The 25,798-nt window shown below is 37.8% G+C and overlaps 2 protein-coding genes across 3 annotated transcripts; one reads left to right on the top strand and one right to left on the bottom strand.

Moving 5' to 3' along the window:
• Positions 1 to 299: 299 nt before the first annotated feature.
• Positions 300 to 19,971, bottom strand: LOC137724532 (uncharacterized). 2 transcript variants are annotated; one of them, XM_068463293.1, is made up of 36 exons: positions 18,831 to 19,971; positions 18,121 to 18,265; positions 17,179 to 17,457; positions 16,873 to 17,040; positions 16,559 to 16,774; positions 15,892 to 15,986; positions 15,441 to 15,615; positions 14,472 to 14,890; positions 14,032 to 14,155; positions 13,786 to 13,884; positions 13,619 to 13,690; positions 12,848 to 12,985; positions 12,450 to 12,603; positions 11,974 to 12,341; positions 10,517 to 10,980; positions 10,092 to 10,433; positions 9,604 to 9,828; positions 9,005 to 9,095; positions 8,773 to 8,850; positions 8,326 to 8,616; positions 7,999 to 8,196; positions 7,323 to 7,811; positions 6,717 to 6,878; positions 6,212 to 6,541; positions 6,010 to 6,092; positions 5,703 to 5,807; positions 4,627 to 4,855; positions 4,023 to 4,388; positions 3,788 to 3,889; positions 3,419 to 3,562; positions 2,902 to 2,990; positions 2,266 to 2,348; positions 2,043 to 2,158; positions 1,535 to 1,620; positions 1,330 to 1,429; positions 300 to 1,033 (listed from the first exon to the last, which is right to left on the bottom strand). In XM_068463293.1, the coding sequence occupies exons 1-36, from the start codon at positions 19,769 to 19,771 to the stop codon at positions 968 to 970; spliced, it is 7,632 nt and encodes a 2,543-aa protein (XP_068319394.1). In that variant the 5' UTR covers positions 19,772 to 19,971; the 3' UTR covers positions 300 to 967. The 2 variants fall into 2 exon arrangements, with proteins under 2 accessions (XP_068319394.1, XP_068319402.1); XM_068463301.1 differs by lacking the exons at positions 18,121 to 18,265; positions 18,831 to 19,971 and having other exon boundaries at positions 17,146 to 17,275.
• Positions 19,972 to 22,040: 2,069 nt separating this feature from the next.
• On the top strand, positions 22,041 to 25,576 carry LOC137733689 (aspartate--tRNA ligase 2, cytoplasmic-like). The gene is made up of 10 exons (XM_068472854.1): positions 22,041 to 22,658; positions 22,773 to 22,880; positions 22,991 to 23,104; positions 23,203 to 23,493; positions 23,590 to 23,700; positions 23,886 to 23,939; positions 24,136 to 24,215; positions 24,336 to 24,451; positions 24,904 to 25,018; positions 25,262 to 25,576. Exons 1-10 carry the CDS (start codon positions 22,137 to 22,139, stop codon positions 25,386 to 25,388), a joined length of 1,638 nt encoding a protein of 545 aa, XP_068328955.1. The 5' UTR covers positions 22,041 to 22,136; the 3' UTR covers positions 25,389 to 25,576.
• The last annotated feature ends 222 nt before the right edge of the window (positions 25,577 to 25,798 follow it).

Raw genomic sequence — 25,798 nt, 5'->3', positions numbered from 1 at the left:
AGTTTCGAGCGTCTAGTTTTAACCGTTCGTTGTTGGTGATAATATTAATAGGCCTAATGCAATGACCATGCACAATAAAAAGATTTTCTTGATACTGCCTCCTCAACATGAATTAACGATGTTTCATAAGGGTCCAACTACTATGCTACGTTCATTCAGTGATACGGGTTGTATGCAAGAACTAACCGTTGCATTAATCCATTAGATTCTTACCAAGCGATTATAGCTCAAGTTGTTAAAATCGTTCACCCCTTGTATAAAGAGAAAAAGAAATGTTTGCCGCCGCACTCGAGGTCCAGTGATTGAATCGCCGCACCACAAATATGCTTGTATCAATCAGTTTTTCTTACAGGAAATGAAAAATACAAACATGCGTTACCCCCAAAAAATACAAATATATACAAGAAATGCCTCTCTCTCTCTCTCTCGCATCTATACACATCCGCAAGCACTCCTAAATTAACTAAGCTCTGAAGTCTAAATGCTAAAATTCACTAACAAAAAATCATTGACGAAGCAAAGAAATGCAGTAACAAGGCACGTTCATACCGCACACGAGCAACGTGTTGTCTACTCGGTACTTGGAAGAATTGTTATCGATTTCTGTCCGGCCTTTCGAGAGACGTTTTCTATGTATGTGTGGTCCAAAACTCGGGCAGAGTTTCAGAACATTCTGAATATAACAGAGCGAACTCAATGAGTCAAAAGCAGCTTCATCAATGGCAGCGGGAAGTCTTGACAATACGAAACAAAAATGATGGCAGTAACTAACACCAACGGCGCCTTGTCTTCAAAGTTCATGTACCACCAGTTATCGGCAACACACCATTCCAGTAGCAACTGGGTCCCCTAGCCGTGGTCAGGCCCCATCTGTTTCAAACTATCTGGGTGCAGCAAGGTTGCAGCAAAACAAACAAGGCCAACAGTAATTTGCTTGCACCGGCTGTAATTTCCTCAAGCAACCATATCACATGTACTGGGCCAACCATTGTTTACACATATCCAGCACAGGAAGTGCATTCGCATGTAATGCCTACAAATAAGTTAGAATAAAGATATGAATATGGTGTGTGGAACAAAAAGATATTAAATAAAAGCATTGAGCAGCGTGTTGACAGCGCTAAAATCATAGAAGCATAAACTAGATGAAATTTTTATAGATTATTTTGAACACTTTACATAGTGGCACGATTATGTGTAATATGTTGGCCAAGCTATGTAATCTATCTGTAAACAGGAATAGTGTCCTTTTCCCATAGATTGTTTTTTGATGCGTGTACTTCAAAGTACTATGTTGTATGGGAGAGTTTCTGAGGAAGGAAAGGTAACCTGATGAGCTACATATTGGACATCGGCTACACTTCCACTACGAGAAGCAATTTGGAATGCACTTTTTAGACGACCACAAACCACACAAGCCAGAACCTTCCTGCATAGCCAAATAAAAAACACAAAAAAGCAGAGACCAAGTTTCTTAGTACTAAAGTTCAATTAATCAAAGTTTAACAATTTTCCAACAGCATGAAACCACTACCTGTGGCTACTGGTCAACATGTCTATGAGACGGTCAGGGCGCTCTTTGTGTTTGTTAGCATATACATTAATTGCAGCTCCCAAGACCTACATGAGCCCACAAATACATAAAAATTTACTAAATTCACAAAGAAAGAAATAGAATAAGTTTCAGATTTCCAGAAAGCGGAAGGGGAGACACAGAAAACAGTTCTAAAACTAATTCCAGTTCGATAGTATCAAAATATAAACCTTAAACTGAAAACAAGTTACCAGCTAAAATTGACTCTTCATAATCTTAAAGGATCATCAGTATATTATAATTCGGTCAATGATCATAACAAGATCATAACAAACTGGAGGTATTTAACTTAGCCTTGCATTTTTCCTCTTCTGTTAGTAAAAAGCTAGAAAGAATGGCGAGGATGATGAATTCTCACCATTTTTTTCATTTGTTGTGAATTTAATAAAAAGAATGGGATACTTTGTGTGCTTTATCAGGTTATTGAGCGAGATGTAAATCACATTACCTGGTCCCAGTCATCGTCATCAATTGTTCCTTTTATGTTTCTAAAGAATTCTGTCAGTTGACTACCCTTTTTTCTCTCAGCGAGTGATGCAGCAACACCAGCATATATATCCACAGCTGAAAGTTATGAGAGGATGGAATGTAAATAAAAACATGCACTAAATCCAGAACCAAATTCTGCGAAAAAAAAGGGTTTGAAGATGAAATCATAATGTGATGGCTACCTGGAAGATTGAATTCATAAATCACTTGGAAAGCCAAATCAAAATTCTTTTCCACAAGAGATTCAGCTATTTTGCACCTTCTCCTGCAAAAAGAGCAAAAGGCATGAATTTCCTCACCATCATATCAAAATATTTCTCATGTAACATGTACAATGGCAAGGAAAAAAGATAAACAGCATAACGCATGGTAAGAAAACCACCGAAGAAATGAGTACCTTACAAAGAAAATCATTTTTTTTTTCATCAAATAAACCAGAAAATTATGGAATGTCCTTATAAATATCCTCATTCACAATATAATTATAATAGTAATGTGGTCAACCCTGGGACATATTCACATCATGGAAGACAAATTAAAAGAGGAATGCATGGAATGTACTGATACCACACCACTGAACATTTTCCTTTAACTCACGAACATGAATAGACTTTAACTAATAGCAGTAGCAAATTTTTTTTCCTTTTATAACTTTGAATTCTAGTCATGCACACTTGTTGTTTGAACAAGAAATACAAATATACGAAAAAACAAGGCAAAAGAAATTGCTTCGGGCAGTAAAGTAATTGGTTTCTTTAATATCATAAAAAACTAAAGACACTCATACTAAGCCCAGCACTGATAAGAACCACTCGGACCTGAATGTTTCATGGTCATTTGGATTTCCGAAAAGTGAATGTTTCCAATGTGGTCCATCCGCATCATTATACGATCTCACAACTTCAACCTGCCATATAATAATAAATCAACAGGAAATATGAGAGACTAATGCCAATGAAACTGCTTATTGAACTAAACGGATAGTTGATATCATTTTCCACCAAATAGAAGCATATTAATATGTCAGCTATTGATTTGGTCCATACAGATAGCCTATTAAATTACCATGGATTTAACATCTGATAGCTTTTTTTTGGGATTAACATCAGATAACTTAGGCAGAGCCGCAGAGCCAATTCCTCTATACACAAGGATAATATAAATGATAAAAGATGTTTCTTGAACTTTTTTAAGGATTTTCGCACTGTCTTGGTCAAATGTTCATGTATGTGGCCCTCAAATCTTCACATTTAAATCATAATAAGTCTTCCAAGTTCCAACAATTTCTTTAAATTAATAACATAAAAGAATATAGGACTTCAGCGATGCAACTACCTGAATCGATACCCGTGCCGAAAACTTGACAAGTCCTTCTTCAGTGAGCTTTTCAGAGGCACTTTTTCCTCTAACACCCTTCGTCACAAGCTTAGTAGAATCCCCACCTTTGGATCGTGCTGATAACGCTTCATCAAAGTGCATCTACAACCACCAAAATTTGAACGACATGAAAGACATACAACCACTACAAATTCATAAATTTGAAACTATGGGGCTGAAATTCTCCCGGCTTTGCTGCAAACCCTAAACCTAATTCCCAAACTATAGGGCTGAGATTCCATGCCATTATACATCAAAATGTATAGGAGCCATCTTGGAAAATGTTTGATAATTAAGATGGTCCAAGGGCAATAAGCGAAAGAATACCTTGGCATTTTCCAAATGTTTTATAGCTTCCTCTTGCAAAGATGAGTTCATAAACAATTGGATGCAGCAAAGTCCAGCAGCAACATGGTCCTTCTTAATAACCTGAAAGATGAAGTAAATATCTGAATCCAACTAAAAGAAAATAAAAGCACAATAAGATGAACATTAAAAAAGTGCAGCTTTCTAACAATCCTCATTTCAGTTCCACATGAAACCCATTGAGTGAAGCGTTTACCTGAAACTTATACAAATAATTGAAATGCCTGTGAGTTTCACAGTAGATGCAAATACGGGAAAGGGCCGCAGCTGTATACTGTCTTACTGCTACATCTTGCGGGTTTTCAGATGACATTCTTGTTGAAATTACTTCCTCTAAAACAGCCATTGCGCCATAACCAACACATAAATCACACAAATCATCAATGGTCCCATAATCAGTTCCCAAAGGGTCTGGTCTTTGAGGGGATGAAGATGAGGATGCTGCCCCCACTGTTGATGGCTGAGAAGGTGGGGGAACAGCATTTGGAGGAAAGAACAGCATGCATGCATCATTATAATGACCATGCCTAAACATGAAATTGAGCAAATGCTGCCGTGCATACTGCAAAGGATTGAAAATAGTTATCAAGAACCTGACTGTAAATAAAAGTATAAATATGGGAACATAACAGGAAGGGGAAGTAGCGAGAATAACATCCTTAACTTGTACTCTAGATGTATGCGAGCATAAAAAAAATCGACATGCACAGTTTATAAATTCAGTTCCTTGTCATTCAAAATCTGTAAATTGAGATACTAGGTCAATGCTAGCTTGAGCATAGACGGAAGGTGAAACTTACTTCTTGTAAATAGTTGACACACTCAACATATCGTATGCTGTCTAGGTTGCTGCGAGGTCCATCTTCAAAGTCTGAAATATGAGTGGAATTACTATTCGCAGATTCATGAGAACGCCTGGATCGCTCTGATCGAGGAAATGTCGAAGGCATGTACAATACGTTGAGATATGCATCAGCAGAAAGAGAATCGTCCAAGATTGTCGGTGCACTTTTAGCCAAATGTTCATACCTGCAGTATAAGTTGCATTTTCAGTTTATACACAATGACAGCTTCAGAAAAGTGTGTGTTCATTACATAAGCACATATTATGGATTCAGAATCTAAAATTCCAGTGCACATAATAGACTAAAGGTGCATGATACATGAGCAAAAGTGTTTTGAAATGCCAGACTGTCATGTTTAGAATAAACTCAATTAACATAACCACGACCTGATACATCAGCAACACTACAGTGCCTCTCATTCCAGCCCAGGGCACAATAAGAGATGTAAATCATAATGTATCTATGTCATATATCATGCACTGAATAGCACGAGGTTTCATCACGGTATAACCATTACGGAAATGGACAATCTCAATTGTTCTTCAACATTGATAAAAAAACCCAAATGGGTACCAAGATAACTCATCTCAAATTTAACAAACAGCTAATTTTTCTTCATATTGGCAAACAAGCTCAACGCTGAGAAAAGAAGTGGTTCCCTATTACTGTCAGTTTTGTTGACACTATGAATGGAGTTGAGTTTCTTCTAACTCAAGTTTATACAGAAACATAAAATTACCATGGATCATCATGCTTATTATCAAGCTTCCTGTTTATTGAAAGAAAATTTCTAAAAGCCCATTGGTCTCTGTTCCTCGTATAAATGATAAACGATTTTACAGTTGAAGAAAATAGAAGTATACAGTTCGCAAGCTTAAAAATTCCCATTAGAAAATAGAAAGAGCTTTCAAACTCCTGGCTTAGAACTTGGACAAAAATTGTCTCAAACTCTAGATCACACAGCAATCTACAAAATATTTGACACAAGACAAACATAAATTTTTTTATTTCAAAGCTGTATGGCATCTTACATGGAACGAACAGCTGAAACATCAACAGGCGGACCTCCTTCGATTGTATTGATGATCTCAAGAATGACAGGAGCAGGATCAGCTTTGTACAGTTGGAGAGCTTGCCTAAAAATCAGAAGGTGGGGATATAACATTAATAAACACCTGTACCATACGTACCTCAGCAGGGATAAACATGGACATAGAGATACAACATGAAGAGGTGGGGGGAAGAGAGGGGAAAGCGAGAGTAGAAAGGGGGACAACACATTTTTATTGAAGGAAAAGGCTCCATAGCCTTTCAATGCCAAATCTAAACTAAACATACTTGAACTTGACACGAGCTTGGGCATAGTGCTCCATCCGAATCAAAGCATGTCCCCATGCATTCCAAACAGGGACAACATCAATCTGACAGAAGTCCCACATATCCATAAGCATAACAAGCTTCCAATAATCATTCCAAAGAAAAAACATACAATTAAAAAAAGCAGCAGACTTTAACTACAAAGTTCATCTATGACACTTACCTTGCACTTTTTGCATGTATATACAGCCATGCTGTACCGTTCATCTACAATCAGCCTATCACGGAGATGGGCAGATGACTCTTTATCGGCAATATCATCTAGAGAAGCAGCTATTCCAGATCCCAGAAGGCTTTGGAGCAGCTCAGCGCGTCCTAGCCAAATGTCTGCCTGCGACAACACTTCAGATAACTCATCTGTGGACTGACTGCCCACACTAGAGCTACCAGCATCAGAGGATGCGTCATCAATGTCCCTACTTCTTTCAGAATTACTTGACAAATCATTACCACCCACAATCTTTCTCAGCAGGGATTTAGAGTAAAGTAGCCCCTGCAAAAGCATGCCATGAGAACTAATATTGCAATCCGCATCACAAACTAAAATGCACATAAAGATGATTGCATAACAAAACCATAACCCTGCCTTTACAAGGTAAAGATGAATGCTCTTCCTTTGTTCATTATGGAATTTTAACCATGTTGTAAATGCTTTCTGGAAGTATTACCTGTACAAGCGTCTCTGTGGCATGATATGCTCGACCAATTATTTCCATAGATGCATTCTCAGGCAATTGTTGGGAGCTCAGCACATTCTTCATCTGTTTAACACACAAATCCAATGCACTTTTTGCAGAGACAGAATCATCAGAACATAGAGAAACCAGTGCCTGCAAACAGAAAACCCAAACTGTCAGCCAGCAGTAGCAGCATGCCCAAACAAGACCATTGCAAGCTGAAGAAACCACTACTTTAACTAATTATAAAAATAAAAATTTTACAAACCACGCCAAAAAAACTTCATACAGGGAAAGTATACGAGTAAGTGTAGGTGGACTGATGCAATTAGAATTCCACAGAAGTTTGCACAACGATTTAATATAAGCCATGGATGCTCCCATATATTCTACTTCTACATATGAAATGGACAAATAGCAGTATGAAAATTTTACAATGGCAGCATGAAACATATTTAGCTTTAAATGGAAGTTGGAACATATTTAGTTTTCCTATCTTTATCATGCATCTAGGGGTGTTTATAAAAAAAAAATGATGCCTTGTAGACGCTCCTGCATCAAAAAACCAAAATGTACAAACTCATTTCACTAGCATACCTTGAAAAGAGTAATGTCAGGGGCACTTTCGTAACGGTGGGATGCACGAACAGCTTCATCCTTCGTTGCATCACCAGTTAGCATCCATTCTTCAGAAATGGAAATAGCAGGAAGACGTTCTTGCCCATCAACAGAATATGTTGAAGCACGATCCTCTTGGATACCAGCCATGGCCTCCCAAGCTACTTTTTCTGATGGTGTCAAACCTGAACTCTTTCTTTTACGGTAAACATCTTTTGGGGCGGCCTTGTCTCCGGTATTTCGTGGAGCCCAAGAGAAAGCTCTGCGAGCCTCTTTTTGCAGGTTACTTAGACTGCTCGTGAAAGAAGACCTCACAGGTGCACCTGTTCTTGTTTTCTGCTTTGATCTTGTCCCTGAAACAGATACTCGATATTCTCTCGGGGGAGAGCTAATACTGATAGCAATAGCTTTAGCAGCATAGGCAATAATGACATTATTGTCTCTCAACAAAGGAAATTCTTTGAGAATCTGTCAGAAAAAAATGTGAAAAAGCAATAGCATCAAAGAACCACAAACAGATAGATCACAATCCAACTAGTATGCCTTTTATGCAGTTAGTAGTTGAAAATGATCATATGGTATTCAAATCTGTCTTAACACAGAATATGTCAAGTATTGGTGTGTGACTGAAGGCATTTAAGAAGTGATATCTAACCAAAGCAGCTGACTGTAGCTGTTTCCTCATCAGAAGAACCTCAAGTATCAGGTGAGGGTGCTCATGCAAGGAAGAACATCTTTGCTGCCATGGCAATGGCAAGGCAGCCAGAACACGAAGACCTAAAGCCCATGAGTTAAGCCGAGAAACTTCAACATCTGAAAGATTTCCTTCTCTTCGCTTCAGGAAGAAATGAACCTTTACAAAAGTAAAAATAAATAAACAAAATAAACATTTTAATTCAACCAAGAGTATATGAATGTATACCACACAAATAGTATTCTTTATTAGATCAAAGAAATTTCCATGAGAAAATTAGATAATTACAAGAAGCTGCTTTGACCGTAAATCAGGTAAAAGCTGCATTGCACCCATGGCAACTGGTAGAGCATCATCTGATTCACGTAGAGAAGATAGAAACCGCGAAGCTTCTGCTGGACCTCCACCACTGAGAGGATCTGCAGTCAAAAGTTTCACAAGCTGCCGGCCCTGCAATTCTCTCCGCAAATCTATGGATAATCCTGCACTTTCAGCCACTTCTAAAGCAGCGGAAACAGCTCCTTTTCCAGCTAATCTGAGTGCCAAGCCCTCAGGATCTTCCTTACACTCTGCTTCAACCTGATATTGAACCAAGAAGGACAAAAGAAGAGAATGAAACCCTACTTAATGTGACATGCATGCTACCATAATAAATAAATAAACTAGAAGAGCTATCTTGTAATATTCCTATCATATTTACTTTTCATTTTAGTCCATAGAGACCAGAATTATTACCTCTTGCCAGCTGCTAAAGTGCTCATCTGCACTTAGAATGTGGCTGTACCTCTGCAGAGCTTCTCTCATATGCATGACCTAAGCATCCAAAAGAATTACATCAACAACAAAAAGATACAGTTCACCAAGTAAAATAATGCAACATGTAAAACCTTTATCAAGCTTCACGTAACCAAGACATCAATTTAGCATTAATAGAATATATGCAATTTATCAAATATTGAAGCACTACCTCCTTCCTAATGGAATCACTTTGAGGTAGGTGGCAGCTGCACATTGTGAGAACATCCAAAGCAGCATCCAGTTCCCATCTATGCATATACCTGGAACAAAATTTGTAAGACTATGAGAAATTCTATGGAAATAAGAATATAATGATTCTCATATAATCATTAGTGCATGTGTAACACCATTAACCACACCCCTCAGTTAATTGGACTATAAACATACGAGAAGGATTTGGCTGATTAACAACATGTGATGCCAGGGAAAGCTAACAATACTATGAGACTCGGAGACGATGAGAGCAGAATTACTCCCAAGTCCCAACTTACAGGAACAAGACATTTTCAAGGACCAAAAATAGATCCATACATTCCCGCAATATTTGAAATTAAAAAAGGCCACATGTATAAGTGTTTTTTTATGAGAAACAAGAACCACTTATATAAGTTGAAATATCAAATAGGAACATTTTCATTACTGGAACAAAAACTGCTCCGCAAATGCAACAAATCTGATCAAAGATGATGGGTACGATAGACAGATACTAGTATAATTCGTTTGAGCTAACATTCACAAGGTAAATTATACACCCATGACATTACATACTTGAGAGCAAGTCTAGCAGCCACTTGTTTATCTTTCAACCGCAGGCAATACTGCCAACTATTGCTCCATATGCTATTTCCTCCATTACCGTGAGATTGTACAGGGACTGACCGAGTTTCTTCCCCACTTTCAATGATTAGCTGAAGTAAATGATCTGAAGCTCCATTACGTAGATAGCGATCAGACAGTGCAAGAGCATCCATGAGTTTTCCTTCTTCTATCAATCTGTTAAATGACATCAATGAGTGACTAGAAACGGTAATGTTACCTTCCCTTGTCAGCATGATGACAATATTATCCCAAAACCAATTAAAAGATAAATAGACTTGCCAACCCCTTCCTCCAAAGAAAAATGGAAAATTTCTGTTTAATGCTCCCCAAAACCAGATAATTTATGCATTGAAACTTCAGAGAAAGTAAAGATGCTTTCCAGCATACTAAACAAATGTTTCTCATAATTTCCCTATCTTTGTAAAGAACTATAATACCTCTGCACAGCTTTCTCATACGGTTCTTCATTTTCCCAATCAAAAGAAAGGAAAACTGAAGTATCAAGCTCAGCAACATCAGATTTTGAAGAGTCATCCCAAGGTTCAGTAGCTGCACCACCTTGGTCATTGAGGTCTGGTAAAGCTGTTGAAACACTACTGCTACCAACAATGTCATCAGCTTCTGACTCAGTATCACTGTCAAGCTCGCGTAATCTCTTGATAGCTCTTGCTTCAGCCCTAGCCTCGCCACCATCAGCAGTTTGCTTAATTGTTACAGCAAACTCAGAAACTCGATGAAGGTTAGTTTGCATTTGTATCCATCGGTTTAAAGTTGGAAACCTGTACGTCAAAATAACAAGTAAAGCTAGGCAACAATAAGGCAAATACATAAAGAGAAATTGATTTACAGTCATGAATATAACCTCTCCGACTGATCAAGAGCAAACTCATAAAACAACCGATCAACATCAGGTGCCTGCAGCGATCCACCATCCAAGGAGCTTGAGATCGAAGAATCACTGCCATTGTACAAAATTGTACTCCCAAAAACACATGCTAAGACTGCCCTCACTGGGGATAGCTTAACCAAATGTTTAATGACATCTAACTGAAGAGGGTATAGAGGGATTCCGGGCAAGGATGAGGACCGGCAGTAACTATTAGGCTTAGCATCTTTGAAAGAGGGGGATAATACTTTATTTTCTGAGCCACTTTTAGGGAAGGTGGGAAAGACCGGAATGCAGGCCCATCCATGACCAGATCGTGGGGGATAAACTGGAGGTACACATGCTGAAATTACTTCATGGACAAAATCTGCACACATGATCTCAGCTACCTTAGCAGCTGCATCAGTGCTGCCTCGTTCAAAGACAAGACGAGTTAAAAGCTGCAAAATACAATAGCCACACATAATTATATCAACAATCTATCATAAAAGGAAATATGCAAACTACTAACGTAAGAACTTTTAGCTTTCAAATCTAAGACACATGATTAAGAACCAAGAAACATCCAACAAAAGGATTTCATATGTATCAAACTAAACAAAATAAACAGACTGGCAAGTTCTGCGTCAAACAAAGATGCTAATATCCCTTCATATATCATTCTTGCCTATACACTAACAATCCATCTAAACCATGCAATTTCTACAAATTAAATCTATTACATATGTTATCAGTTTTTCAAGAAATGAGAGTATCATATTTAAATAGGTTCTAAAAGTGTATTAATTTGTACAAATACTAGCGACAGGAAAATAATTCATGTAATTGTCAAGTGTATTGTATTTCTCCTTTTCATCAAGTACACATTTCTTCTCTTTTTATAGGGGAGAAAAATTTTATTCAAGAAAGGAAATTAGAAAACAGTATGGACAAGAAGTCCACCAGGAACACAACAAGAAGAAACCGAACAAAGAAAAAGGAAAACCAAACAGGATCTTAGATCAAAATAGCAGACCATTCCAGATAAATCAAGCTAAAGGTGCAACCTTAAAACATTTTTGACAACCAAACAGCAGATTGGGGACAGGGTTAAACATTTTATCTCATCAAGTATGCATTTACTGCATGCAAGTGCAACATTACTGATAAATAATGCATAAATTCTATGTACAAATACTCATCAGTTCCACATTTCTTGCCATCATATACATGCCTAAAAGTCACTGTACCATAGAACCTGAAGTTGCAACATATGTGATTCTACAGCCTTTTAAATTAAACCTATGATTTGATGAGGTTCCTGATATTAAAGTGCTTCCAAAAGTATTTTTTTAACCAAATTCCAAAATGCCATCAATAAGAGAACATCAGAAAGCAAATATATATAATATAATGTACACACACTTTGCTGCAGATACTTCAAATAATCTTACATCCTTGGGCCACTCATACACGAGTGAAAAAAAGTTGAAGTCGTGAGTTGTATCCGTTCCGTCAACTATGTCTCCAATTGCAGCAATATGGAGAATAAATTGTGAAAGATATGTCATGGGTTTGGTACTTATTGGACCAAATAATCTCTTCCCATTGTCCTTTACATCATAGCCAACAGGCTGCACGGTAGTTTCTCCAACTGCGGAATTTGATGGTATCTGTTTGGAAACTCTTAGCCCAAGTCCAAGAACTCCATCTTTGTCAAGATCATAAAGAACCTTTGGGTCACCAGATGGGCCTTCTCCTTTAAAAGAATTTAGCTCTGTTTCTTCATCAGCTATAGCTCTTGCAAGATTATGGAGCTTACCTGTGTGAATTAAAGACATGATGAAGCCATACAAAGCAGAGCATCCATAAAACATATTTCCCCAGCCCTCCACACTAAAAACAAAAAGGACAATCTAGAAAAATGTACCACTGAGAAACTGCCGCTTTCCCTTGTGAGCATCCTCAATCATATGATGTAGCATATCGAGAACACGCTCCCGTTGTCCTAGTCTCTGGAATTCCTTTGGTGAAGAAATGATGTTCTCCCCAGACAAAGTGACCTGAAGGGCTGGAGAATTATCCTGGATGAGTAGATCAAGTGTCCAGGATAAATAATTAAGTAATCTCAAATATAATTCTTTGATGCAGTAATCATTCTGCCAGCTACTCGGGACAGAATGTAATCACCAAGAATTAAAGAATGGAAGAACAATAAGATAGCGAGGAATTAATTTGTTTATATCCTGGTTCGACAACTTCATAAAAAGACCGTGCAATCTTTTAATAAGAACTCTTTATCCTACATAGGAATATAAAGATCTGTACCGGATCCAAGAACTCATGTAAACGCTTCAGAATTCGTTTTAAAACAGATATAACTGCCACTTCAAGGATCTGATCCCAGTACATGGAGCCTATCTTTGGAGAAACTCCTGGATATATCTCAGACAGCATAACTTGAGCCTGCATATATGAAAAATCGAAGCTTGTTGTAAAACCAAACTACTGGAGTCTATATGTCTGTTAACAACAAAAACACCTCATACCAAAGCCAACAAAAAGACAAAAAGAACACAGAAGAAAATATGGGGAAGATGAATGTTCTGGGATACATCCAGAGACGGTTTCCAATAACAATCCAATGATACCAATCAAGGCAAACTTTACTTTCTTCCAAGCTCATAATATTTCTGACACATGACACGAAGTCTTACAACTAACACTTCAGAAGAAAAGGCAATGCAAAGATCTTTGCCTATGTAGACCGTGATAACACAAATGTTATTAAAGTATTTGCTGCCTACTGGGGGGGAGGGGAGGAAGAAAAAGCAAAAAAATTGATGCTGAAACCTTCAGATTATCCTCTTCACATCAATTACTCACAAAAGTTTCAGAACCAAGGTGATTTGGACCACTCAATGTCAAAACATTAAAAAGTCCAATGTTTTAAAGTAAATACTTCCCATCTTCTGGAAAGTAGACAATTTGAGAATCACAAAATGATCTAAGACAAGCATATATAAGGACAAAGAATCAATTTTTGTGTGGTTGTGCCACAGTTAGGATCTTAAAGTTCCAAGTTTATTTGAGCATTGCCTGATCCAAAAGCTGCTGGGACATCTTTGCAGACCTAGCAGAAGTAGCAGCAGCATCAACACAAAGAAGAATCTGACAGGAAATATATACAATATCAGCCCATTAATTAAATACTCAACCTCCCTGAAGATAGTGGGGAGTAGAGACTTAGTAGTCTAAGCACTTACTGCAGCCAAGGGACCTAACTGGGAGCGTAATGAAGAAAAATCCAGATCTTGTATTGTAGAAGTCCCACCATCAGTAGCACGAGAGACTACATCTTCTACCTAGAAAATGGGCCATCTTATGAGACACTACAGATGAAGGCACCCCAAGGCAAAACAAAGCCAAAAGAAGTCTACATGGAACGAGTACAGATAGTCAAAGCAGACAAGCATAAAATAAGCAGTTACAAGATGTGATTTGAATCATACAGATTGTCTTCTGACAGCACTATCCACCCACTCAGCTAATTCAAGAGTAGCTTTATCTTCTGCAGACAGTGAAAAGCGATGCACTGCTTCTTCGCCAATGTCATACTTTGCTCTCTGCATGCACCTGCAACATAAAAGAACTGCAATATTAATTCACCTTTGGAAAATTGTTGCCACAAATCTCATATTAAGTTTAACTGATGATGTATTATGATCTTCAAAATATCATCACTGCTTTCTATCTTGTTTTTTGGACAAGGTTAATGCTGTCATCGTTTTTTTTTTTTTTTTAATGGGCGATCATCATAGTTCATAGTTGTCATAAACTACCATTTGAAAACCAGTAATTTATAACCAATATCCAAAATCAATTTACACTAAAGAACAGATTGAACACTACATAAGTTCCACAGATAAGAAAAAAAAATTATAGAACTCACAGGTTAAGTAGCTTAGATGGTGCGGCACGTAATACAGTTAATGCCTCCTTCCACCGCCACTGACGTTCAGATAATGGAAGAAGACGCTGCAAAATTGACAGCCGCCATTCCCACTCTTCAATGAAATGTTTAGCAATTGATGCCCTCCACTCCAATGCTTGTCTTCCATCCCTACTAATGCCTTCACGTAGAGCATTATCTAGTTCAGCTACAGTTGACGGAAGACAGTGATTTAATATTGATAGTAGTTTCCCAGTAAAGGATATAACCAATTCATTTCCCCCTTCACATGTTTCATCAGTTTGTTCTGAAGCATAGTGGTGTGATGCAGAAGAGCTCCCCAGTGAAGCACAATGATCCAAATTGAGAGAAAGATCATCCATATGTAAAAGTGAAATTATTACATTTGCCATCATGATCTACACCACCATTGAAAAGAACCATTAGAAAATAATAGCATACAAAAATGGAAAATAAAAGCAGTGAACTAAGAAAACTGATGGCATTCCAAACAAATCAAGAGCATTTAGATTCAAAGAAAAACATGAAATTTCAAAATGAAGTTGAACATAATACCAAAGACAATCCATTTGGCAAGCTAATTCTCTAGCATCAGAACATGATGGATAAACAACAGTTATGCATTTGTCCATGAATTTTATTTCATAGTTACACAAAGTTTCAAAGACGACATGCAGAGATCTGCTCAAGGAAACATGTGGCATAGACTCGCAAGTTGAGCTTTCGAGATAAACATGAGAAAACAAACAGTTCTACAATCACAAAAAAGGAAGTTTAAGTGAAATGTTACCTTGCGAAAAAAGAAAACAATAAACAACTTTCAAGCATAACATATGAAACGAACATTAAGTTAAATGTTACCTTGCGAAAAAAGAAAACAATAAACAACTTTCAAGCATAACATAAGAAACAAACGATTAAAGAAAAACGCACTAAAAATTAGATTACCTTGCGAGGGATGTCAGTGACCGCCTCCAAATGGTTCTGCAGATCTTTCAGATGGCTAAATGCAACTTGATAAAGACCGTCTCTTTCACCAGTAGTACTCCTTTCCATCACGCCAACTGCAAGAACAGCTGAATCTAGAGCATAGCGCATGTGCATGAGTTCAATATCCTGAATCCTAAGAGAAAGGTGAAAACATCAATCGTGATATGCAAGGGAAAGAAAGTGCACATTCAACAATAAACAGCACTGATATCTGCCGGAATGTCAGATCAACAACTTCGAAAAGAAAAGCAGTCACAGAACTAGCATGAGTGGAATTTTGGACACACTTCCTATTCACAAAATGACTTGTTTTCATCCCTTTCTTTGTATGTCTAGTAATACATGATACAAACTAAATCATGCATAACAAAGATTGACACCCAATAAGCTATGATACAAGAATGCTCACCTCTTCCAGGCTTCTAAAGTTGATGCAATTGGCTGCATGCTTATCAATTCAATGGCCTCCTGAAACTTTATGCCTGGAACAACATCAAACAATACCTACAGAGAATGAACCCATCACATATCACATTCTAACATTGGAGGACTCAAAACTATTAAAAATGGTACCATTACAATGCTAACTATATCTTTAAAGCACCTAAAGAACATGTTCAGGGAACAAAAGACAACAGTATAACTTTATATCCAGAGAAAATCAACTGCAAGTGACAAGTTACGTACTTAGCGACACAGTATGACAGCGTTATTACATAATGCACCAAAATAAATAACCGTAAGTCTATGCATATGTACAAAAAAAAAAAAAATGGTTTAAGAAAAACGCCAGAGTAGATGTTTCCATAAATCATCACCAAAGGCTTTCTCATGGTAAGGTGGACGTAGTGGATTTAATGTGGGGTAGAATAACATTAGATTTTTTGCTTTTCATGGGGGTCTTTGCTAAAGAAATTATAAGTTACTGTTTAGAGTAATTCATGTTGATTGGTGAGAGTCTGGGCTGAGCGTAATCTGATTCTTATATGTCATCATTGTAGGTCTGATTTCGATGGGCATGTTGTCCATCCTTCCTCCCTTTCAAAAATAACAACATAGTTATTTTGAGGACTTACCCGAAGAGGACTTTGAACAGAAAGCCTTTCCAGTACGAAATTCTCGACAAAAGGATCATTCTCAGCATCTTCACTACTGGAGGCTAGTTGTTCTTTAGCAGACAACATCAATGATGATTTTGAATTCCATGATTTTCCAGAATTGACACAGGCAACAAAAGAGGCAAGATCAAGCCGATAACAAAGAGAATCACAGAGATATTCCACACAAGATACCTGACAAAGAATACCACATATAGTCACATTTTTCCTTTGTTAAAATTGATATCATGCCAGAAAAAATATCATACAAGAAAGACTTTAGGGGCAAGTACCTCATCCGATTGATTACTATAAAGAGAAGATTCTTCTAGGCGTAAAACCTGTGACTTGCTTCTCCACAGCAGTTGCATTAATTTCCTTCGTGCTGCAGTCTTGCCAGATAATGAATCCCAACCCATGGCAGCTACCAGGGGCTGAAGTCGGGGAAACAATAAAAGAATCTGCACACAGATGGACAAGAAAGGCTAGTCAAAATAGTATCAATACAATATCAAACAAAAAATAAGTGATCCCACAAAATAATGATAATATCATTTCATACTCACATATTGAATTTAAACATAAAACCGGGCACATACATTGCTAGCTTCTTGAAGCTGCTCCCTCTTCACAGCAGACAAAGCAGTATCCATGACACATTCAAGGACATGTAAACCAGAAACACGGGCATAATGGTACATGTCTCTCATGCAAAATCCGGCTACAGTGTTGAAGGTACAAGTTTGATCAGAAACATCTGCCTCAGGATTCAACCCAGCAAGATATCTTTGAAGACGTTCAAGAGGTGGTGGAATCTGGTTGTTATCAAGAGATCTGTACTTCTCAATCTCTTCTGAGAGCAACTCATCTTGAAGAACCTGCAGGAAGCCACCTATAAAGTCAATATTACCTCATGCATGGCTCAGAAGCAATAGTAATACATATTGAATGACACCCAAAGGATGATAAAAGAAAATATAACGTATTTGATTAGTAATGTTCAAATACATCTCATAATTATGGTCAATGAATTAATTTCTAATAGGAAAAAATGCTATTGACCATGATATATATTTTGAAAATATAAACTGCATTTATCATACAGCATTAGCTTCTTACATTAGAATAACCATCATAATAAGATTTGAACTAGCCTACAGACCTTATGAAACTGGCTGAACTGATCTACCTACTTCAGGATTAACCAATGTATACACACATATACATGAATTGATCTAGGTTTAAAGATACTTTGCACCAAACTTCAATAAAGAAAAGCTTTCCAAGTTCTACATTGCACACACAGACAAATTTTAAAAAATAAATAAAAAGTCCTTTCCAACTGAGTATTGGAGCTTTCCAAGCATCCTGGCCAGTCAGCTTAACCACATAATGATATCCATCGCATAACAAAATAACCAGAATCATTCAACGAATCATCTAACAAGAAATTAGTTGCAAGACTACTGGCCTAATATAAAAAAATTCCAATAAAGAATTAACCATGCAGAAACGATTACAAGTAAAATTGAAAACATTACTTGTATCATTTCAACAAGACGTCCACAACTTGATGCAAGAGCGGCACCATAAATCCCCAGTAACTTTTCTCGCATGTCACGCCAGGAATCTCCATATCCCTCCTTTCCTGATGACACCATCTTGAGAAGATCTTGCAGAACCATGCTGTAAGAAACATCAACAAATGCAAATAAATGTTTAGAAGGAAGTAAGTATTATATATCCTAAGGCCGCATTTGGGATTTCAAGCAGCAGATGCCCTGCTTCATCAACGATAACAACTACTTCTCTTTCTGATATTTCATTCCCAAAATTCATCCGAGAGCAGTAAATCATACTCCTATTCCCCCATCTGAGAACCACCCCTCCTAAGATAGCACACAATTCATGAAGCACCTTAAAAGTATTATTTATAAAGATTTCTTAAAATGAACAATCCTCCTAACTTATCACATTTAAGACAAACAAAACAAATAGCAAAAACTCTGAAATATCCGTCAATCTTCATATTTGCCTAACAACTGGAAAATTCAAGAACTTATTAACACAATTCACCCTCAAATTGTTGTGTTCTTCGAATTGTTTTAAGGAAAATTTAAATTCAAACTCGCTAACGAAACAATTGTGCTAAGAATAACATTTATGGTACTAAAATAAGTACAAACCATAATCTATAAAAACACTTCACAAGTTGTACAAACAAATATTCGTTCAAATTTTATAGACATACCGATACTTGTTCTCCTCCACTCCATAATCAAGTTGAAGAAAACGAATCCGCGAAACCACTCCATCGACGTCACCATTCTTCATGCCCTCTTTCATAGCATCTAAGTGAGCTAACTGAACACTCCTCTGTATCAAACCAAGAACTTTCAAATCCTCCTCGGAGGTTTCCCCTGCATTTTCGTCCCTCCTCACCGTTAGAGCTAAACCCGAAGAATCATCTCCCTCCCACCCCCTCACTTGGCTCTGTATATTCCAACACAACGCCTCGAAAACATCACGGTACTCCCAAACTACACTCCTCAAACACATCAATTCGCCTTCCTCAATCGGTACAACGCTTGGCGCCTCATTTCCACTCCCACCATCAGCATCAGCAGACTCTACCGCCACAGAACCCGGCTTCAACCTCTTGACACCCAATTCCAACACCCTATCCAAAACTTTCACACAGCTATCTAATTCCCCACTGCCATCTCTCAAATCCTTGCTAGTATCCTCACTCTTCTCCAACAACTCCGCGCGCTCTTCGAAACTCTCGCTCTCGCCCAAACCTTCCTTCTCCTTCTCTTTCTCTATGCCCTCCAAATCGAAATCCTTCCGCAAACTCTCCGATACTCGGTCGATCAGTTGCTGGACTAACAACAAGAACTCGGCCCGCAACCGCAGCGTTTCGGGATCGAAGCTCCACGCCGACGACGCATTATCGAATTGCAAGAGCTCGACGGTCGACAAGTAAGTGAGGAGAGCCGGCGACGGACAGGATTGCGACCAGAGAACGTTCTCGAACCGCCCAGACTGCGCGACGATGGTCTGGAGCACGGCGAGAGCGAGCTCGGGGTTACGGGCTCGGAGGGCGATGAGAACCGCCCGGAGCGGCTCGAATTGGGCGAGATAGAGGTGGTTCGCGGCCAGGCGGGAGAGGATTTCGGTTTCCTTGTCCATTGCAGCATAGAGCGGATAAAATAATCCCTAGCCCTGGGGGTTTCTGGATTTCAATCCGGTGTATCCTGGCTTGTTGGAGTGTTTATTTATCGGGAAAATGCTGGGTTTTTTGGATTGGATGAAGTGGACTGGAGGGAGAGGGGCGTTTTTATATTGCGTGTGGAGAACGATCTACCTGCATACGGAAGTTTATGTTTGGTTCTCGGGAAAGTAGATCGGCAGAATGACGGAAAAGCGACGTCAGAGGTATGAGCGGGACAAATTGCCAGCCGGACAGTTTTGTGCTGTTATGTTAGTGAAATTTTTTAAATTTTTTTTACAAATTTACTAGTTTAAATTGTTAGACCATCTTCCTAAAATTTAAATATAAATTTAATGATTAATAGTCAATATGACACTTTGACATCTTTTACACTATGTTTGGATAAGGAAAATAAACTTGGAATTTAGATAAAATTGAGAATTTATAAATTGACATGCATTAATTCCCTTATTTGAATTCATAAACATATAAATTTAGAATTTCTGCATGGAAATAGGTGTCATTTCTCAATTTATATGATTGAGAGTTTAAAAATAACAAATTCCATATTCAATTCCATTGTTCTTTTAGGTTAACCAAACAAAAAAATTCACAAATTATAGAAAATAAAATTATGTCATTTCAATTTCCGTCATTTTAAAATTCCGTTGTAATCTTAAATCTCTTCATTCAAACATAGTGTTAAAGTTTCATCCTCAAATTTGACCGCTACCCTTTGCTGCATTTCATGTCATGCCATATATAAATTGACATCGGTTGAAAAACATTAGTGTTATCTTTTTTACTGTTATTGGTGATGTATACTTTTTAACATCTCATTTGGAAATGCTTTTAGTTGTATGATTATACTTCATTGTCAACAGAACAGTCTTATACCACTCAGTACTATGGTCTTGTGGTATTCTTTTTCACTTAGAAGTGAGATATTTTAGGTTCGAATCTCGTGAACAACGAATTCAATACCAAATTAAGTTTGCATATTGTGTGGCTTTGTCGAATTCTTCCTCCCCTTAAAATATGGATATACTCGATAAAACAAAATCAAAACAATCTTATACGTCATCGTCATATTTTTCCATTTCAACCCCAAAATCTTTTTAGATGAATATCTGAAGACTCTAAACTTCCTAAACCAGTTAAAACATGTAATGAGTTATGAGTGCTATCATATTAACATGATCATCCAATAAGTGACAATAAAAATTACCTTGATCATCCATTTTGCTGTTATTTGTGGGGCTGCTGGATTCTTCAGTGTCCATAAAGCACATAAACCATTGAAACAGTGCATATGCTTATCCAATAGAAAACAGAATCAACAACTGTGGCTTGTAGTTGTCATTTATTCGATGAGAGTGCAATCAAAATAATTATAATTATAACTTTTTTTAAGAAGTAATTAAGAGTTCTTATGGTTGGCTTAGTGACACGTAGTTAAACATGCAATTAATTAGAATTAGATTTTTTTTTTCTTATAAGGTAAGAGTTTTCAAAAGTTGAGTCGGTGACATGGATTTACAAGAGTAAGACTCTACGTTAATTCTTGACATTTTATATTTGTTGGCACAATTGTTGTGTCAACATTATTAAAATATTAGGGGAAAAAAATGAGGTAAAGGAGATCAGTTTGAGATAATCTGATTAGCTTTTTTTTTTTTTTTTTTTTTAGTAAATTGTAGTAATGATCATTTAATTTTAATTCAATTAGAGCAATGATCCATTAACTAAAAATCCGTTATTATTGGTCTCTTAACTCATCAAAACGTGCAACTATGGTCCATCGGCTAAAAATCTATTACCATTGTTCCCTTAACTTTAATTCAACTGGAGAAATAATTCCTCAACTTTAACTTAATTGGAGCAACAGTCCCTCAACTTTAAACTAATCGTAGTAATGATCCTTTCAACATAACTCACTTTGACAAAACTATGACGAAGTTGACGAAAATAACTATAGCTACACGTTTTGATGAGATAAGGGATCTCAATTGTAGCAATGATCTTTTTAATATATCTCATTTTGACAAAATTCTGACGAAGTTGACAAATTGCTCCAATTTGACATAATGGTAAGAGAATAAACAAACTTCAATCTGAAAAGAGAACACCACCATCTACGTTTTCTATTTATACCTTTTGTGCCTCCCCAAACATCAACCGTCCAGCTATCATCCAACGGTCCAAAGTAGACCACCCTTCCCACTATAAAAACCCGTACCCAGGCGGACAGGTTCAGAGCCACTCCACACTCAAAGCCCTCTGGATTTCTTCCAAACTTTTCCTTCTTTGAATTTCCACGCTCCGAATCCGAATCCGATTCCAATGTCGACACCGGAATCTCAACCCCCCGCCGACTCCGAGCCATCCAACGAAGACTCCGCCTCCGTCAGCAAAAAAGCCGCTAAAAAAGAAGCCGCCAAGCAAGAGAAGTTGCGCCGCCGCCAGGAGCAGGAAGCCCTAGCGGCCGCGGCTCGTTCCCTCTCCGTCGACGAGCAGGACCCTCTCGCTGCGAACTACGGCGACGTCCCCCTGATCGAGCTCCAATCGAAGACGGCTGAGGACGTCAGTCACTGGACCGAGGTCGGAAGCCTAACCAATGCGTTGGAGAACCGGTCCGTGCTGATACGTGGCCGGGCGCAGACGATTCGTGCCGTCGGGAAGAATATGGCGTTTGTTGTCGTCAGAGAAAGGGGGTTTACGGTGCAGTGCGTGGCGACGGTGCAGCCTGACACCGTGAGCCGCCAGATGGTGAAGTACATCGCTGGGTTGAGTAGAGAGTCGATTATCGATATTGAAGGCGTCGTGTCTGTTCCTAGTGTCGAGATTAAAGGCACCACGCAGCAGGTTTTGTAATTCTCACGATTTCTATTTTAATTTTGATTGTCTTGTGCTTACTTAAAATTTGAACGAACCGAGTAATTAAGAAGTGATTATAATTGAGATTTTGGTTTTAAATAGGTGGAGGTTCAAGTGAGGAAGTTGTATTGTGTGAGTAAGGCTGCTGTTTTACCTATTAACATTGAGGATGCTGCTAGGAGTGATGCCGAAATCGAAAAGGCTTTGCAGGTACATTTAGATGTTTTATTTTGAATTGGATTATTGAAGTTTTGTTAAGCTTTATGGGACTTTCTCTCTTAGTATGTGTATATTCATTGGGTGGTATGATGGGTTTATAGGCGGGAGAAACACTCGTTCGAGTTAATCAGGATACCCGCTTGAATAACCGAGTTCTTGATTTGCGAACACCTGCGAATCAGGGGATATTCCGCATTCAGAGTCAAGTTGGCAATGTATGTAGTCTTTCCACCATTTGCAGCTATTTATCTTTTTAAAGCTAGAGAAAATCGTTAAGAGTTTAGTTCTGTATGTCGGTTGCATTGTTGTGTAGATCTTTAGGCAGTTCTTGATATCTGAAGGCTTTTTTGAAATCCACTCGCCAAAGCTGATTGCTGGTTCAAGTGAAGGTGGAGCTGCTGTTTTTAGACTCAACTACAAGGGTCAAGATGCCTGCCTTGCCCAGTCACCTCAGCTTCACAAACAGATGGCTATCTGTGGTGACTTCGGCCGTATTTTTGAGATTGGTCCTGTCTTTAGAGCTGAGGACTCCTTTACCCATAGGCATTTGTGTGAGTTCACTGGCCTTGATGTTGAGATGGAGATCAAGAGGCACTACTTTGAGGTAGAATTAGTAATTTTTGAGGCATTTGTTTACCTTTATCGCCCTATATGACAATGGATGTTAACTTATGGTGCAATTATATGCTTGTTTGTTCAGGTCATGGATGTTGTTGGTCGCTTGTTTGTTGCGATGTTCGACTCCTTGAACAAGAACTGTGCAAAAGAGCTTGAAGCTGTAGCGAGGCAGTATCCATTCCAACCGCTAAAGGTCTCACTTCTTATTTATTTTTTGTTGTCTTAATTTTTAGATTGTGATATGTTGGGTGTTTAATGGTCAATGACACATCACCTAAACATTGCTTCTAATATCTCTATATTCTGAATTATAGAAAAAATGTTGCCACAGACAGAGAGTTTTTGGATTCTGATTATTGTCATTTCTTAATTTTGCAGTATTTGCCAGAGACTCTGTGTTTAACGTTTGAAGAAGGTGTTCAAATGCTTAAGGTATTTCCACTTGTTCTTGTTTAGCCACTGCGTTGAGTAACAAATAGTAATGCATGATTGTGGACTTTGGTAGAGTTTCTCATGCAACACATGGTCAGAGCCAGCATTAGTGAAAATCTTGAAGTTGAATCATGCATGGCATGCTTTCAATTAAATAAATTTCTTCTTTTTATTGTAAGTTTCATGTTTTCCACAGGAATCTGGGGTTGAAGTGGATCCTTATGGGGACTTAAACACCGAGAATGAGAGAAAATTGGGCCTACTAGTTCTGGAGAAGTAATTTATCTTGCTTGTTCAATGTCAGCTTATAATAAGGATAATTTTTAGTTTGTTCTCATTTTGTTGAAGTTCTGTTGTCATCATAAATGTTTGAACTGATTTTTTACTTGATTACAGGTATGGCACCGAGTTCTACATACTGCACCGCTATCCTTTGGCTGTTAGGCCATTCTACACAATGCCTTGCCACGACAATCCTGCTTACAGTAATTCGTTTGACGTTTTTATTCGAGGTACACCATCATTGTTTCTATCAATATTATTGTTGTATTTATGACCTAAATCATTTTGCTAGTTTTAGTTTTGTTTTAAATCTCAGGACTTCAGATGTTAATAATTAATAAGTAACTGGATTAATAGGATCTCATCTCAAAAAAAAGAAAAAAGGATTAATAGGATCAAGAAGACTTTTGTATGTTCAAATGACCAAGACTATGTTTAACACAGCTGTATAACTTTAGTTAATTAGAAATGTATATATGCAAATTGGATCGACATAGCGAAAAGGAAATTTAAAAGTATGCCATAGCTCTCATTTATTTGTTGATATGTTAGACAGCGTTTTCATATGTGCTAGTTATTCTCTTTATTCTAGGGGACAACATTATACATTCAGCCCTTTGGAGTGAAAATACTCCAATCATTAACTTTATGTGAATCTAAATATACATTCTTTATCCCTTAGGCGAGGAGATAATTTCTGGAGCACAGCGTGTCCATGTTCCAGATTTTTTGACTGAGCGTGCACAGGCGTGTGGAATTGATGTAAAGACAATACAAACATATATTGACGCTTTCAGGTATCCTTACCTTTTTCTCCCCGTGTTATTGTTATTATTTATTTGAAAAGTTGAGATTGAAAATGAAGAATATAACAGCTAAAACAGAGCGAATGGTTGAGATTGAATATAGACAATCTAACGGTTGTAGAAATTGAATCTTACAGCTAAAACTCCCTTAGCATTGAAGTTGAACCCTAGAATCTCTTTACAAAAAATTGCCTTCTCGGTTCTACCTGACTACGCTTATGATGATTCTTGCAGATACGGTGCACCTCCCCACGGTGGATTTGGAGTAGGGCTGGAGCGTGTTGTCATGCTTTTTTGTGGTTTGAACAACATCCGCAAAACTTCTCTGTTTCCTCGTGATCCACTTAGGCTCGCCCCTTAGAGGCGCTACTCTTTACTAATATTTCCGTAGAATATGTCGTTGATCAGTTTTACAGAATCATCTATTCTTACAACTGATGGCATATGCATGCATGCCATATAGACCAACTGTATTTTTGTTATTCGCGCGAGTCGTTTTTCTTTGGTGTTCGTATGATTCAGAGTTGAATGAATGGATTATGTTTTACATACCTTCTATCTATATTCTAATTTCCATGTGGAAAGTATAGCCATCTTTGGAATATTATCGTCTCTGCTACAACGAAAGAAACTTCGCTTACAAGATTTGAACTCAGAATCTATTCCAAGCGAACAAAATAGTAGAAACTAACTCCGCTGGACTTCACGGATCATAGGCCTTTCAAAACACCGAGTTTAGAATTCAAGGCAAAAATCTGCTCGAGAGAAACG

This window comes from Pyrus communis, chromosome 1 (assembly GCF_963583255.1).
Source record: "Pyrus communis chromosome 1, drPyrComm1.1, whole genome shotgun sequence".
In the NCBI taxonomy this organism is placed as follows: domain Eukaryota; kingdom Viridiplantae; phylum Streptophyta; class Magnoliopsida; order Rosales; family Rosaceae; genus Pyrus; species Pyrus communis.
Note: the sequence above shows the minus strand (reverse complement) of the source record. Positions and strands in the feature narration are given on the sequence as shown.